The sequence below is a fragment of the Epinephelus moara genome, chromosome 7 (genome assembly GCF_006386435.1).
Source record: "Epinephelus moara isolate mb chromosome 7, YSFRI_EMoa_1.0, whole genome shotgun sequence".
In the NCBI taxonomy this organism is placed as follows: Eukaryota; Metazoa; Chordata; class Actinopteri; order Perciformes; family Serranidae; genus Epinephelus; species Epinephelus moara.
Window position 1 is genome coordinate 16,657,328 of NC_065512.1, and position 17,055 is coordinate 16,674,382.

At 41.5% G+C, this 17,055-nt stretch overlaps 1 protein-coding gene across 3 annotated transcripts in view; it reads right to left on the reverse strand.

The window, feature by feature from the left end:
- Positions 1-14,162, reverse strand: part of arhgef7a (Rho guanine nucleotide exchange factor (GEF) 7a) — a 41,483-nt gene extending 27,321 nt beyond the window's left edge. The window contains exons 1-3 of one of the 3 annotated variants that reach the window (XM_050048788.1): positions 14,024-14,162; positions 13,690-13,936; positions 7,603-7,686 (exon numbers count right to left, since the gene is read on the reverse strand). In XM_050048788.1, coding sequence (XP_049904745.1) covers positions 7,603-7,686; positions 13,690-13,854 — 249 coding nt within the window. In that variant the 5' untranslated portion in view covers positions 13,855-13,936; positions 14,024-14,162. Of the gene's footprint in view, positions 1-7,602; positions 7,687-13,689 lie in introns of all 3 variants that reach the window. The other 2 variants (XM_050048789.1, XM_050048787.1) reach the window with 2 other exon arrangements.
- Between the last annotated feature and the right edge of the window lie 2,893 nt (positions 14,163-17,055).

A 17,055-nucleotide genomic window follows, 5' to 3' on the forward strand; every position in this document is an offset into this window, starting at 1 on the left:
TATATATATAAAAGCATAATTATAAGGCTACGAAAACCAAACAAATTTTATTTTATAGCGATTATACACTTATATAAACATATTAATGGGTAGAATATTCAGATTCAGATTGACAATAAACCATGCCAAATATTACACACTGGCCCTTTAAATTGGGCTGGGTATTGAACCTCAATATTTTTTTGGTACATGTTCAAAGCACAAAGTACACGTTGGTAGTGAACATCCTGTCAGTTGGGTAATCCTGTTTACTTGATGTTTAATTACATAGTTCCTGACTCAGTTCCCACACCTTCTTAAACATCAAATTCAAGGACTTCTAAGGAACTCACCAGGCCCACTTCCCTCAAATTCCCGGACCCACACAGCATAGTAGGATCAAGGTTAATTACTGCTAACTTGTAGAGTGCCATCCTGTGTGATGGTTCAGCAGCGTGGTTCGTCTAAGCTGATTCGCCCATCGCGTGACTTTAATTGATTTGCTACAGGCTCTGCTTCAGGCCATATGGATGTCTCCACCGGTCTTTAACAGGCCAGTCTTTGTAAATGACTTTGATGAGTTATGAGTCCTGGAATTAACATCTTCCAGGCAAAGTTGACGTTTTTTGCATAACATTAGCCTTCTCGCTTGATTGCCACCAGGGAGGTAATGATCCATTGATCCGGACTATTATATAAACCCTAGGATCAATGTTCCAATATCATCGATGCAAAGTGAAAACATTGATCCATATCGTCATCTTTACGCCTTTATTTTGAAATTCTGTGTCACCATCAAATAGCAGCAGGCAGACAGTAAGCAGCCCAGAGAAAGACAATGACGATAATATTATTTACTCAGGAATAAATCAGCAGTCTGGAAACATTTTCCATCTCAAAGAAAATACAGGTCAACACACAGCACGTCATGTGTAAACAATGCTGTTGCAAGATAAAACACAACGTACCGGTCTGGCCGTGCATCTGACTTCACTGACTTCTTGCAGCAACATTAGCTGCTCTGTTTCAAAAATGTTCAGTTGGAAAAAAAAACATGCCTGCAGGCTGACATTCAACCGTGCTGTTCTGTCAGGAGCGACCTAAACCAACAATAAGTAATAAAAGTGTATATTTTACATGTAATTTGTTAAGCTACAAGTAGAGAAAAACATCCGCTAGCTCCTAGGCTTTTTATGCAATGTAAAGGTACTTCAGCTAATAATGGGTGACTATGAGACAACAATTGTTTTGTCTGTGAACCTTGACAGTTATTACTGACAAGAACCTTATACTTTTGTTAAATTATGTTGCTGTTAATCTATGTTTTATGGCTGCTGGGAGAAGTTTGCCTTCAGGGCTTTGCGTTAGATAGTCCTGAAGCTTCAGGGAAAAGATCATGGTTTGGGTTAAAAGGAAAACATTTCTTCCAGAAGGCTAACTTATAACGTGCTGTTTTATGTGTGTCAGTGGAGTCACTTGAAAGTAACTTTACTGCACTTAACCAGTTCAATTATTTACATTATTTAAGTGTTGTTTTGACCTTTTATGGCCAACAGTAAAAAGGAAAGGGGTGGCAGTTTCTTATGTAACAGACTGTGTTAAATGGGTGCATATGATATCATCTCATATTGATTGCAGGCCCCTGAATCGCATCAAATCGAAATAGTATCCAGGCAGATTTTATGATATCTGCAAATATTGTATCATTGTCCAAAGAAACGATATGAAACTGGTAATTCACACCCCTGATTGCCACAGTTAAACCTGCATTATACGATTTCATATACTCATGCACAAACCTGACCGTTGCACGTTCTCGAGGTGGGTGACACATAAAATACTGACGCAACTGCAGGAGACACTCACGCAGAAAGCAGGATGTAGAATATTCACTAACGCTGAGTAAGAAATAGTCAAAAGAACTTCAATTCTATTCTTGCACAGAATATATCAATGCAAGCACTTTCAATAACCCACGTCAATAGAGCTCCTAAGTTGTGTGTTTCCGTTTCCGGTACATGGGACCTTAAAAATCGATTTCTCATAATGTGTTCCAATGGCTAGATGAAAATTATTTTGAATTGTGCCATGAATTTCACATATGTTTTTGTGAATTTTTAATATATTTATACGTGCAAAGAAGGCTACAATTTAGCGGGAAGAAGTTTGATACTGTTAGGTTTTGTGTGAGAGCGCTTTGTGGACTACAGCTCTTCGCTGCTCTTGACGCATATGATATACGTCACCATTCACACTCGGAACATGGCTGTGTCTCTGGTACACTTCATCGCCTCGAAAGAAAATCGAAAGAAAGAACAGCCGTTCTTGTTGGAATGGTGACATTCAGGTACAAAACACACTGGCATCCTGATCTGATGGCTCCGTAGATCGTGGCAGAAGACGCAGCAGCAGCACTGTGAGTTAAAAAGTGGAGGGAAAGTGTGACGACGTGACGTCACATAGGCGACATGTAGTCTTTCTCGTTACATTGTTTCCACAGCCTTTAACTGAAGAATCATACAATAAACTGTCAAACTCTTAACATGAAAAAATATTATTTAGACCCACACAAAACATTTGTGTAATCCAAGGCATTTAATGACTGGGACCAGAAAATAATAATTTTCTCTCCATTGACTCCCATTCATATTTTCCAAGCCTTGAGGTCCGATGCTCTATTTATGTCTACTCTCAAAAACATTACAGTTTTTGCAGATTTCAGACAGCCAAGTGCCATGTCTGACATATCAGAGCTTCCAGAAGTGTCCCACAACTCAAATGTTGACATGAACAACATTTACAAGTCAGAAACTTGTACTTAACAGTAACATGAACAAGGCATGGGTGTCACAGACGGGTTAGGGAAGTCAGAAAGTACCAAAACAGACCAATGCATTATGGGATTTGTTGACAAAAATGTACAACAATGCCAGTCCTCTCCCTTAATGGCAGTAAAAGTGTAAGCATGGTGTGTACTGCTGTCAGTGTGACTCTCACTAGCCTCTTGGTTACTATGAATGGCAGCGATTGTATCTCTGTTGATGACTGTAGTCGTCCTCTCTCTTCCTGTGTAACGGCTTCATGTGATTAGTTGCTCTCGCTTTGGTTACACTGAGGGTGAGTGACTGTGAGATGAGTCTCTTTCATCTTCCGCTCTGATTGCAGATATGTCCTGAGGGAATATGTGAACGAAGGCTTTGCGAGAGGGTGTTTGTGTGTGTATTTGTGTGTGAGTGTGGAAGACTTGCTGTCCTTCAGGAGCATTCATGTGAAAGCACCCTCTTCCTCACCCATAAATACTTCCACTGGGACTGAAACTACAACTACATCCAGTATTTGTACTTAACTTTTCTTTCTCATGATAACTAAAAAGAGTTTGGTTCTTCCTCCGTCTTTAAAAGTCGTTTCAACAATTCTCCATTAGATAAAAAACAGTTACCAGTCTTCACAGCGAGACATAATGATGTAAATCAAACGTTCATGCATGGAGCTAATGAACATGACAAGCTTCGACATGTCTGCCATGCCTCAGCATCACAGTCAGGTAATGATCCCTCAGAGCAGGCTGAGACAACGGTGCAACACCCCTGTGTGACTCAGCAAGCTGCAACAGCGTGGTGAACTGCTCACAACTTGTCATGATTGAGGGAATGAGTGTTCACCTGCACGGAGTATTACAACCAACAACTCCATGTACAGTACACTTAATGATTTATGATTACATCTCAGTGAGAGGTTACTTCAATATACTGAATTATTGAAGTGTTAATGGTTCTGTGTATTACAGACAGTACGGTACAACCTTCTACAGCGGGGGATTTAAGAATACAACAATAAAACATTGGGGTTACTGACTTTTAAGGGTGACTGAAAGTGTTCACATCCCTTGACAGCAACAGAACAATGATTCTAAACATACAGACAAGGCAGTTAAGCGTCTGTCTTTAACGCCAAACACTGGGATATTCTTCCCCGGCCTAGTTAGTCACCTGACCAACAGACAGCTGATCATGTGTTTCAGTTCATGAAGACAAAAAGCTCCACAGACAAGCAAGAAGTGACGAATATATCCTATGTGATACTGGATTTTTAAGGCCAATATCCATATTTGAGAATGACGATGGCTGCATTACAGAGCTGCTGCAGATGTCAAAGCATTTGCCACCAAATATAAGTATGCCTTTATAGGTTTGTCTTACTTTTGGGGGGCTAAAATTGTTGCCCAGGAACCAGCCGAATCCTTGAGCTCACGTTTATTTTGCTACGGCAAACGCATCTGGCCCACCCTCAACTTCCCATTTCCTGTTTCCATTTTAAAATTTCCAATGTCAGCTTCCATCAGTCATGTAGATATAAGAATCTTATATTCACCATCACAGTCCTTTTGCAACACACAAATGGATGGAACTAAAAGGATTGCATTTAATTGATATTACATTTTCTATAATTTAATCTGACAATTAGATTGACTGATGAGGGCAACTTCGTCTCAGAGGTAGAGCGGGCGGTTCGATCCCCAGCTTCTGCAGGCAGCATACCAAAGTATCCTTTGGCAAGATGCTCAACCCCAAATTGCTCCCAATGGAAGTTACATTGGTGCGAGTGCATGTGAATGGTTACTGAGTAGCAGGTGGCACCATGTAGGTAGCCCTGGCCACCAGTGTGTCACTGTGTGTGTGTGTGAAATGTAGTGTAAAAACAGTGCTTTGAATGGTCGGAAGACTAGAAAAGCACTATACAAGTGCAGTCCATTCTAGTATGGGGCATGTCGTAAAGAGAAGCGCTGTTGTGGCATCTTAAAGAACATCTAAGATGGCTGCAGCTGATGTGAAACTTGCTATTAAAGCCGCTAGCTGTCAGTATTGAATGAACTGGACGGTATATTTTTGCTAAATGAAGAAAAATCAACTGTACTTAAAGCTTCTCTTAAGAAGAAGCTTTAAGTACAGTGTGTTGGCTGTACTTCCAACAGGATTTGGCAAAAGTTTAATATACCAGCTCATCTCTGCACGCTGTGGTCTGTTTGCAATTTTCTCTCACGCAGGCGCCCCTTGGAAATTGAAAAAATTAAGTGAAAGGATCAAGACTAATTCGCATTTGTTCTGGCAATGTCAGGCTACTGAAATTAGAGGATAATAAATCAAAATGGCTGTAATATTACTTTGCTAACATGGTTGTAAACACCTCAAATTAAGGCTTAAACTTAATAACTATGAACTCATCCAAACTGCTTTATTAAAGAGCTAACTAGAGCTCCGTTGATTGATCAGTTCATCAGTGACAATTCTAATAACTGATTAATCGTTAGTCATTTATTCAGGAAAAATTCAAGATTTGTTGTTTCTGTGTTAAATATTATTTATAAGTGAAAATCTTTGGGTGTGTACTCCTGGTTTGCGGAAGCAACATGTCTGAAGATTTCACATTGTGCTTGGAAAATTTTGATGCTCTACTTTACTCAATAAAATTACATCACTGTCCAAACACCTTTAGCAGCACTATAGGTCTACAGCGGTAGATAAACAACTCAACAGCCTTTCCTTGTTTTCATTTTTGATGGATTGGGAGTCAAAGTCTCCCATTAGTCAAGACAGATGGATCTGTGATTATTCTCATTGTAGACACAGAGTAAGGTTACTATTCCAGAGGGACCAGTGGGGTCATGGGAACTCTAATGATCACTTCCTGTGGTCAAAGGCATTAAGGGTCAAGGGTCAATAACAGCAGCTGCCAAAGTGTGAGACATGTTCTTGAGTGTCTAATCTGCATGAGGTATCCAAATTAGATCTAAAAGAGATCCATCTTGCTGAAATATCCACACTAGACAAGCAAACACAGCAAAGCACAGCTAGCATTGTTGACGTTCAGCCAGACAACCAGCTTAGCTTCATTAAAAAGAGGTAGGTCAGGACTGCAAAAGCACAGCGTCTATCTGTCTGTTTGTCTTCCCCATGTAAGCGGCCGCCGCTCTAATCTGCAGCCGCAGCTACCTGGGGTCAGAGCCAGCAGTGCTCTGGGCTCTGGAGAAGGTCCATCTTTGCTCCACAGATGGTGAGCGGGACGACTGCCATGTCCCAAACTACTGTAATCCTGCTCTGTCCGGTTCACCCAGAAAAGTCATGTATTTGAGCACACTCTCGCATGCAAGGGCCTAACACAAAAATAATTGAACACAGTATCTCCGCCAGTGAAGGCATAAATCAGCATGGCATACAGGAGGGTTTATGAAGGGGAATTTGAGTATTTGTTACCAATAAAAGCAGATTATTGCTCAGCGCTGTTGCCAGAAAATGTCCCTGTGGTGAGCCAAAACAGACAGACACCTAGTGAAACAATGACGGATGTCTTTTGCTTCCCGCAGATCTCAGCAGTCTGTCTATAGATATAAAACATTTAATGATTTTAAAGACCATTTTTAACTACATTTAGGACTGATTTTTGATGAATAATCTTGTTCTTATTCAAGCATTGCAGGTAGGTATAACAGAAAATATGGTCCAGTGCAGACAGAGGTAGGTTTGATGTAGAAATATGGTTATTAGGGTGAGTTAATCTATATTTTACCAGCAGGTAAGTGCAAGTATAACGTAAAAATACAGTTTTAGGTTCAGGGGTAGGTTTAAAGATTTGGAAAAGCTTGAGAAGAGCTTGGCTCATTTTGACAAAAAGAAATTAAATCAGATTTTTGTAGTAATTACTACCTCATAAAGCCAATTTAAGACTATTTTATGCATTTAAAGGCCTCTTATTTATGGAACTGAATTTAAGAAACTATAAAAGGACCTGCAGACACCCTGTAAATCTCATGTTTTCCCCACTAAATAACACAACAGCGCTCTGTCCCAACCCGTGTCCACCTCTTGTTCAGTGGCTGCAGACTCAGCGGGGAGAGGCAATGCTGAAGAACACTGAGTTGTATTGTCAAACCAGGATGGTTCAATGACCCCTCTATGCACTGGCCAACACAGCCTTTACCAGCACACAGTCCTCCATTTGCTTAAGCTTATCGAAGTGTTCTCACTAGCCACAACAGACCCACATATTTCTATATACCTCTGCAAGGGTGAGGCACTTGATGTGGGAACATGTTTAGACTTTACACCTTACAATAATAAGACAGTAATTAGCATGTTAGAGCAAGACCTACTTACATAACCATGGTGCTATATGCTTCAAAGCTGCAGCTAAACAAGACAATGTTGATACAGGGGCCAGTGTGAAGCAGTGGTGACAATGAAGCCACGCACGAGCCCGAGGACAAAGCTCTGCATTAATTAAAAAGCGTAAACATGACCAAGGCGCGTTTATACCAAAGCAGGACATGTGAACAGGCTGCAATGTGATAGTATAGGCAATTAAAGTTAGTTTAGGCTGTGGAAATGTTGCAAATGTATCGACACTTGCACGGACAAGCCAGTCTCTCTCATCCGGGCGATGGGTGATTGTTCTCGGCTTGCAGCTCACTCCTCCTCCCCCTGTCACCGTCCACTCCATGAGCCCATTGTTTAATGGAGCAGTGGCTCCTCTTTAACGTGCGGTTTTAAAAGCACTTCTCGTGGATATATAAGGCAGACAAGGTGTGGTACAAACACGGGATAAACCCATATCTGAGGAGGCACTCACCTCGACGCGGAACGATGTGCAGCCCTTGAGAAACTCCTTTATGTTGCTCAGACACTCGCCGTCGTTCTTCGGCTCTTGGTAGATCTGGAAAGACGGAAACGCGGGTTAGAAAGAAACTTCCAGGTCTCGCTGCGGGTTTGTTGCTCTTCCCTCTGCTGCTGTGTGTGAGACTATCAGCCCTGAAAGTGTATCTTCAGTCTCGATATGCATTATACAGTGTGTGTGTGTGTTTGCAGTGGGCCTGACACTCCGGCAGGCTGAACACTGATCCCGCAGCGGGGAAGTGGAGGAGGCTGTGGTGTTGGGTCGAGGGAAATGACGTTGACAAATAGGGATCCCCACTGATGGTGTAGCCTATGGGTGCACTGGTTTTTATAACAACCTACTTTAACATGATGCTAAAGAAGAAAAATGTTGTAACAAAGATTAAGCTTCACTGATATAAACAGAGTGGACAAAATAGTAGAAATACCTTTTATTACAAAGCAACTAAATTACCATAAAGTTGAATTTACACTCATCTAAAACATTATAACCTTCCTGAAAGTAGGGCTGGACCAGGGGTAGGGTACCTGAGGCCCTTTAGTCTCTTTCCAGTGGCTCCCTGTAGCTAGGACTGAAAATTATGTGGAAATGGACATCTTAATTTTCATTTAATGTTGTAGGGCTTAAGTGATTCTTACATTCTTCAACTGTAAAAATGCATAGCCACAAATTTAAATAAATATTTTAACATTTTGTCAACTAAAATGTGTGTCAAAAAAACATTTTACATTACTTTGCTGTAATGCAGCTTTTAGAACCAGAAAAAGATAATAGTTATAATTCAGTTTAAGCCAAGTACTCGGATGAAACAAGGATGCGGTACAGAAAATGTACTTTTCACGACTATGAGTATCATCGAATAAAATGTATCAATATTCGTATTAATTATGAAGGAATATCCTCAACTGGGTAGCTGGCTGTAATTTTTTAGACAAATCATAACTATAGCATCGTCTGATCAACCCATATCAATTTCATGCTTAAAATAACAACTTCCACTTAAATCCCACCCACTTTCAGCTTAAACTCTGCCCATTCTGAGTACTTTTACAGATACAGATAATTTAGCTGGGTTCACAGATACAGACACAGATACAGATAATAGTGTACTTGTTCATCCCTACTTACAATATCATCAATACCCAAAATCTAAGACGATATCTACTCCTACCTTCCTGACATTTCACTGGGGTAAAAAAAAGAACATATAAAGCTGCACTGCTGGTTGATATAAGTCATGGTAGCATGCATGACATTGTCTAGCCTACATGTCAGGTTGGGCGATATGTTAAATTTTAAACCAGACACCCTCAGCCTAACAACCAGCGATTACAAATATACCAGTATTCATACAGGTGTGTGCCGTTTTTTCACTAGTCCTGTGACGTTATCCCCACCAGTCACAGTCGCCTTCTTTCTCAGCTCATCAGCCTGTTTCACCACTGGGGACTGACCTCTGGTGGTGAGTGTTGTGTACTACAATACAGCATTTATGACCTAACTGTTTTATAGAAGGAGGAGCCTCTAAACTTTTGACTGCATTGAAAATCATACCTATGAGGTTTCAAAAATACCGTGGTAAAATGTAACACCCTGATACCTCACATTTATCACAGCCCAACTGTTACATACTTTTTTGAGGCTAAATAAATAACACATAGCATAAATATTCTTGATAAGGACTCCTTAAACTAGACTGTTTAGCATTATGAATGCATTATGAAGCATTATGAAAAAAATGTGTAACAATCAGGATATTTTATTAAAAAAATATGTTGTCAGTAACCAGTTTTATAGAAGTGACACGCTTTGTCACACAGCTCATAGAAAATACGGTGTATAAAGTAAGAAGTAATACACCTCAATGCACACAATCATACACCTGTTTTCCCATCTCCTTTGTCTTGATTCTAGGCTCTAACATTTGTGAATATATTTGTTATTTATGTTTTCCATTTTCCTCATATTTTTCCTTTCCTCCCACTTTTCCTTCAATTCCAAATTCCTTCAATTTCCTCAACATTTTGCTCATATTTAATCCATTGTACTAGCAACGTTAGCCATTCTCTGGCCTCCACATTTCTCATTTTTCTCAATTTCAGTTTTCCTTATGTTTCCTAATTTGCCTCTGACTACCTACTGAGAAGTGCTTGTTGTTAAGTGTGTCCAGGGCAGAGATGATCTAGGAAGTGAACACTAGAGCAATCAAAACATTGTGTCATTAGAATAGGGCATCCTTTAATTAAAGGGACAGTGATACAGTTGGATGGTGTAGTTAATTAGAAAGAAATTAGTGTCTATATGAAACTGCCCAAAACAAAGGTCAGTGGGTTATCATGACTAGCTGGGTCATGATTTCTGGAAAGAGACATTGCTGCTGAGTTGCTGTTGAGATATTAGCCATAGAGGCAGACATCTCTATGGCTAATATCTCAACAGCAACTCACACCAAAACAATCTAGGTTGATAAATAGCACTACAGGTAAGAGGAAAAATATGTATTTTTGATTTGGAGTCAACCATCTCTTAAAGAATGAACAGTAAAGATGGGATTAGGCAATAGGTTACATGTAGCCTCATGTCCACCATCCTCACATCTCTTATCTCTCCATCACAATGTAACTGGGAGGAATCTAAAGGGTGAGGAAAAGATGCAAGTAATGGAGGTAAAGAGGCCTGTTACAGCTAATCAAAAAGAACCATGATACAATATCATCTCTGGTCTATACAGTACTAATATCTATCCTGATAGCAAGTGACATCTGACCCAGCTTTAAACCACACATCACACTGTCTACTGGCCCACATACAGAGCTGCTCAGCCACAACTGAACCACATGAGGGCCACATCTGGGCCAGACAGAGGCACAATATGACAGGCCCATGGGAGTTTAGAGATATCTGACTCATTATAGAAGGGCAACATGTCAATGTAGGGGAAAAGTGGGAAGCACAGAATGGGGAAAATATTGGTATTATTAGTAGTGATGATCATAGAGGTGGGGGTTGCAGTAGTATTTAAAGCACAACAGATTAATCCATCAGTGTAAGCCTATCCCACATGTATCATTTAAGTGTATATGTCGGCTGATACCAAGTACCAAGAAATGTCAGTGCTAACACACCAAAGATATGTTTGAGGTTAAAGGTCCAGTGTATAGGATTAAAGGGCATCTGTTGGTATAAATGGTATATAATATTCATCACTATATTTTCTTTAGTTTCTAATCAGCTAAAAATAAGAATTGTGTTTTTATACCTTTAGAATGAACAGTTTATATCTACATACAGATGTGATGTTGTTTCTATAGTAGCTCAGAACGAACAACTGAAACACTGGCTTTTTTTGTTTTGTCTTTTTCATGTCGGCCACCGAAGTTCTAGTTTTAGGCCCTGTTTAGACGACAATGGTTTCTCTAAAAACGGAAAAGTCTGTCCTTTGCGTTTTAAAAAACATCTGCGTTTATATGACGACGTTATTCTACTGGAAACGCTGTAGAATGCACGCCAGGCCAATGGGTGGCAGTGTAAATTTGCAAAGCAACACCACGGCATGATGCCATGCACCTGCACTGAAGCGCCTTCCTCTACAATGCGGTGATTACAAACCAAAACAAAGAAGACACTATGGCAAAAGCATGCACAGATAACTTTGTCTGGATGGACGACGAGGTGGAGTTGCTACAGTAACAGATCTACACTTCACTTCAAATCACCGGGGTGAGCAGCACAAACAGAGCTCCGCATTGTTGTTGTGACGGTCGGCATGCCTAGTGACTGGAACCGTAATGCACATGTGCGAAAAGTCTCCGTTTTCAGAGGAACTGCATATTGCAAATTTACATGACAACGGAGACGCTGCTGTTTCCAGAAAGTTGCACTCTGGGACTCGTTTTCAAAACGTTACGTTTTCAGGCCCCCAAAACGCCGCTGTAGTTGAAATCATTGTCATATAAACAGGGCCTTAGGGTGCTTTCACACCTGCCCTGTTTGGTGCGGTTCAATCAAACTCAAGTTTGTTTGCCGCCTAAGTGATGTTTGTTTGGGCAGGTGTGAACACAGCAATCACACTCAGGTGCGCACCAAAACTAACCAAGACCTTCTTGAAGAGGTGGTCTCGGTCTGGTTACAAACAAACTCTGGTGCGGTTCTTTTGTGGTGAGAACGTGTACTGACCTGGATCTGAACCAACTGCAGTCACATGACACATTGTTTGGGTTAAACATGAGCATGTTACAGTCCTGGAGGATTATTAATGTGCACCTCCTCCTGTACTGCCTTAATATGCACATTCAGCACATCCAATGCATCAAAACATTGTTTTCTAGTTGGAGCCGCGCCTCGTTTTCAAACTGTATGGTTTGACTAAAATGAACAATGACAGCAATATAGTCCACGATGAGCAGCGCTAAAATCAACCTGCGTAGTTGTCCCTCCATTGTGACATTAGAAAGTGTCACATTTATCTTGCAAGTGTACTCTTCTTCAACGTTTTGTTTACTTCCTGGATTTATCCCACATGGAAATTCTGACCAATCAAGAGCAGCTTTCTCGTGCAAGGCATTTTATCTGGTCCACTTGTAAATGCTGTCATGACAACACAAACCAACTCTAGGCAATTATACAACTTTGTAAGAAAATGAGTCCCTGATTCAGACCAAAGCAAGACAACTCTAGGTCTGAAAGCACCCTTAGTTCTGCAACCTCATCACTAGATGCCATTAAATCCTACACACTGGGCCTTTCACCATTACATCATTTGTCCACCAGAGAGCATTGAGAAGTTTATTTTTCAACTATAAATGTCTCTGTAGTTTTGCGAAACTCGTGGGTTTTCAGTTTCAGTTGGTTGCAATCTACAACTACACCACCAAGTGCCACTAAATCCCAAACACTAGACCTTTAAGATTTAATTTAGGACTTACAGTAAGCTGTCTTCTCTGACCAGAGATTTTTGTCACAATTTTGCCGTTTCGTACCATTTGGATTAATCTATCACAGCAATAGTGTGTTTGACAATGTAAGCATATAGTTGTGGGGCAGGACAGAGACATTAATCTATGACAGTTGAGCAGTTATGTGTCAAACATTTAAAAAATCCTCCCAACCTGAGATGGCAGCAGATTTAACAGAATTAAAATCAGCAACACTGGATTTCACCAATCAGGATGAAGTACCAGTTGTTTCCGCCTTCTCCAGAATAGACTATCTCAAACACAATATGCCTTTTAATCTACATCCAGCCCTCTCCTGTTGCCTATGCAAAACACTGAAACATGATTTGGATATGTCTCAGAGATTAAACAACACCCACATGGAGGAAAATAGAGGAGACGTATTTGCCATTTAACAGGCAAATATCTCATTTGCTTATGTGGAGGTGCAGGCAGCAGCCTCCTCTCTTTTCAGGAAAACATTGCCTCCCTTAGGTGGCTGACGCTATACGTTGACAGACACAAACACTGCGCTGTTTCTTTAAATGGGGAGAGGGTCCATCTCTGTCTGTGTGCGCCTTTGCAGTCAATGGCGGCCCACTCTTATTGCTGTGGTCTGTGTACAGAGAGCTAGTCATCCCTGACTAACCATACTGTGAGTGTGTGAAAAATACACTGACATACACGCCACATCGCCCTGGATTAAAGAGGAATATTAAACAGGGGCTTCACACGATCAGATCTGCAGGGTGTTTAAATCAGCTGCATTAAACGCATAATAAACGAGGCCTTCATTATAAAGACCTCATAGATCAATTATTTTGCTGTGATGTTTAGAGCAGATCAATACGCGGAGGAAACAGCGGCCTTTCTGTGACATCAGTGTATGTGCAGCCATGTAACATAGTGCTGTTTTCGCAGACAATAACCCGGGCTGCCGTGACCTACAAAAGAAATCGCCTCATGGACCAGTGGGCAGAAAGAGAAGCCAGACAACAAACCGCGTCGGTTTCACGGATCTGGGCAGCGGCGCACAGACACGCTGACGGGGCGGGCGGTTGGTGTATGCAGAAGGGAGCAAAGGGGGGTGGATGTATATTGCCCTTACTTTCTCCGTGGACCCCGGGCTGAGCCGCTCCAGCAGCCTACACAACACCACCCCATCCTTCAGGGAGCTCTGCAGAAACGCTTCAGGATCCGAGATGGTCTTCTTCGGCGACTCCAGCACCCCGAGCGTAATCAACCATGTAACCGTCTGTTCCGCCGAATTCATGTCCAGTCACAACAGATCCGATGCAACAAAGCGGCTGTGTTTTGGGTATCTGAGCAGCTTACCGCCCCGGTTACGCTGTCATCTGTGCGTTAGGAGAGAAACATAATTAATCCCCAAAAATGATGCATGAGATGTCGATGAGAGAGAGAGGCTGCGGGAAACCCTCTACCTCCTCGGGTTGGATGCGGATGACGGCTGGCTGGTGGAAATTCAGCAGGTCTGGTTTCCTCCCTTGAATGGTGTGTGTGTGTATGTGTGTGTGTGAGAGTGTGTTTTCCCCCCCTCTAACCTGGCAAGCTGTCAAGTGCGGTTCGCTGTGATGCGTTAAGGCAGTGGACTGCATACATGCGCATCGCAGCCGCCAGCCACTCATCCATTGGATGACATCACACAAGAGGGACAAGCCAGTCCAAGCAGTTGTTGGTGCACCTCAGGATGACATGAATAGGCTTTTCACTGCGTGGCTTTGCATATCCTGCTCTTTTTATCCGTTTATTGTGACCACGCTGCGGGCTGTGTGCTGTTATCTGATGTAAACTGCGTGTTTTGGACAGGCCTCCATTCAAAAGGGGAAGCAGAGCTAAGCAGACAAATCATATGTATTTTTAATAATAATATGGATATTATTTAACAAATGGTGACACAACACGAGCAGGAAATTAAGTCACGACAGCTGGATTTGAGCACTGAGTCATGATGATCTGATCTCTGCTCAAACATTACTGTCATCAGTAATTCTTTCTTATGGCTGTCAGTCTACCCCAAGAGAGGTGGCTTCCAACCTGATAAATATGAGGGGGTCACAAGATCATTTGGAAAACAGAGAAAATGCTTTAAAAAACTGGGGAAAGTAATTCGACATTTTCACTATAAGTTGATGGAGAAAAGCTGGCACCTGACATCAATATGACATCAGAAAGACGGACTCTTACGTCAGATTGGTTGAAATGAACATCATGGTTGACGATAGTTTAAATGTCTTACGATATTAGAATTTAACATTGTGTGGACGTTAACATCATGACGTTTTGGTCTCCATACCTCATGCCCAAATGTGGCTATTCTACCTCAAGATGACGGTGGCATGAGACATTTGGAAGACATTAGATTTGGTTACTTACCAACACAACTTAAAACTAACAAAATATCAATGTCATCTGTCAAATTAAGGAGGAGCAATGCGGCCGCAGAACAGTGGACCAGCAATACCCTTGCAAGGCTGCTGGAGGAGTCCACGGAGTTTGCTCATCCAGTCTTCATGTGTATTGTGGACTTGGAGAAGGCCTACAACTGCATCCCTCCATCCATTCATCCCAAGTGTGAAGCAGTCAGGATGAGAGTCAGCACCTCCAAGTCTGAGGCCATGGTTCTCTGCCGGTAAATGGTGGATTGCCTCCTCTGGGTTGGGAGATAGTTACTGCCTCAAGCAAGGGAGTTCAAGTACCTCAGGTCTTGTTCACGAGTGAGGGTAGAATGAAGCGTGAGATGGATCAGTGGTTTGGTGCAGCGTCTGCAGTGATGCGGGTGCTGTGCTTGTGGTGAGGAGGGAGCTGAGCAGGAAGGCCAAGTTTTTGGTTTACTGGTCCATCTACGTCCCAACCCTCACCTATGGTCATGAGCTCTGGGTAGTGATCGAAAGAATGAGATCACGGACACAAGCGGCTGAAATGAGTTTCCTCCATGGGGTGGCTGGGCTCAGCCTTAGAGATAGGGTAAGGAGCTTGGACATCCGGAGGGAGCTCTGAGTAGAGCTGCTGCTCCTTTGCATCAAAAGGGGTCAGCTGAGGTGGTTGGGTCATCTGATCAGGATAGGATCAGGAAATTAAGTGTTGGAAGCTCAAAAAGTTCTGGGGGAGGACCCCTAAACCCTCTGTTCCATATGGGGATGTCAGCAGGGAGATGAATAGTTAACAGAGGCAGCGCCAGATACTTGCATATCTGGCATGCTTTCTCAGGGCGATTTTTTTTTCTCTCCCTATTACCGCAGCAATATGCACTACCTCACATTTTCAAGCCACTTCATAGTAACAGGATTCCTAAGATGAATGTTGAATCCATGCCATCATAATCTGGGCTGCTCTTAGTAAAAATCAAGGATCTCCAACAATGTCAAGGACATGTGATCCTCATTACTCTGAATTGAATTTTAGGCCAACATAAGAAAATTTACTAAAATACTGTATATTATGTTTCTTAAGAAAATAGAATGGTAGGACAGACAACACAGGCAAAGTTGAAGGTGTTTTAAAGACCTAAAAGATTCAGGACTTTTGAGAAGTAAAAATTTAGGGCTGGAGCCCCAGAAGCCACCCCCCGCTCCGCCTCTGATAGTATAGTCAACTGTTTTAATGACCCTTTCATAATAATTTGACTCACTTGTGAAGCAGCAAGGCCAAACCTTTTCTGGTTTCATCTTCTCATTGTGATGATATGCTGCTTTTCTTTGTCTTGTCTTGTTTCGGACTAATGATTGGACAAAACAAGCAACATGAACATGTTAATTTGGGCTCTGTGAAATTGATGAGTATTTTTTGACTATTATTTGACATAATTAATAGAGACAACAATAAGCAGATTAATCAATAATGAAATAACTGTTGGAGTTGGAGCCTTAAGATGTATCATATCACATCACATTATGATATATTCACAGCCTGTGTGCGTCTGAGTGCACGTTAAAGAGGTGTTATTATACAAGAATGCATAATCCATTGTGTTTATCCTGGGGCAAAAGGGACAATAAAACATTTATGATACATAACACAGCAATGCAGGAACTGGCAGTGTTGTATGGTAAAGCTGTACTTCACACTTTGGCCACAGGGTGGAGTTCTCAGCTCAGTGTGCTCTGAGCTGATCATCTACTCATCAAGCGCTGCATGGACACTGCCAGTCATATCAAGGCACCTCTGTGTGGCCGATACCTTAGGACAAACTGATCAAACTTCTACAAATCTGCTACTTATAATCTTGATCATCTATACATTAATGTTGCAAAGCATTTAATCCATTTACCAGAGGCAAAAGTAGCCTTTAGTTACAATAGGCCTGATACTACTTTGGCATATAGAGGTGTTTGGATAATGAACTAGAAAAATCTTTTGCTGTATCAGCCCTGTCACCAGAATAAAATATTGGCATTGTGTGTTTCTGGAAACCACAGTTATGTTACATTTATATGCTTCATATATATCATCAACA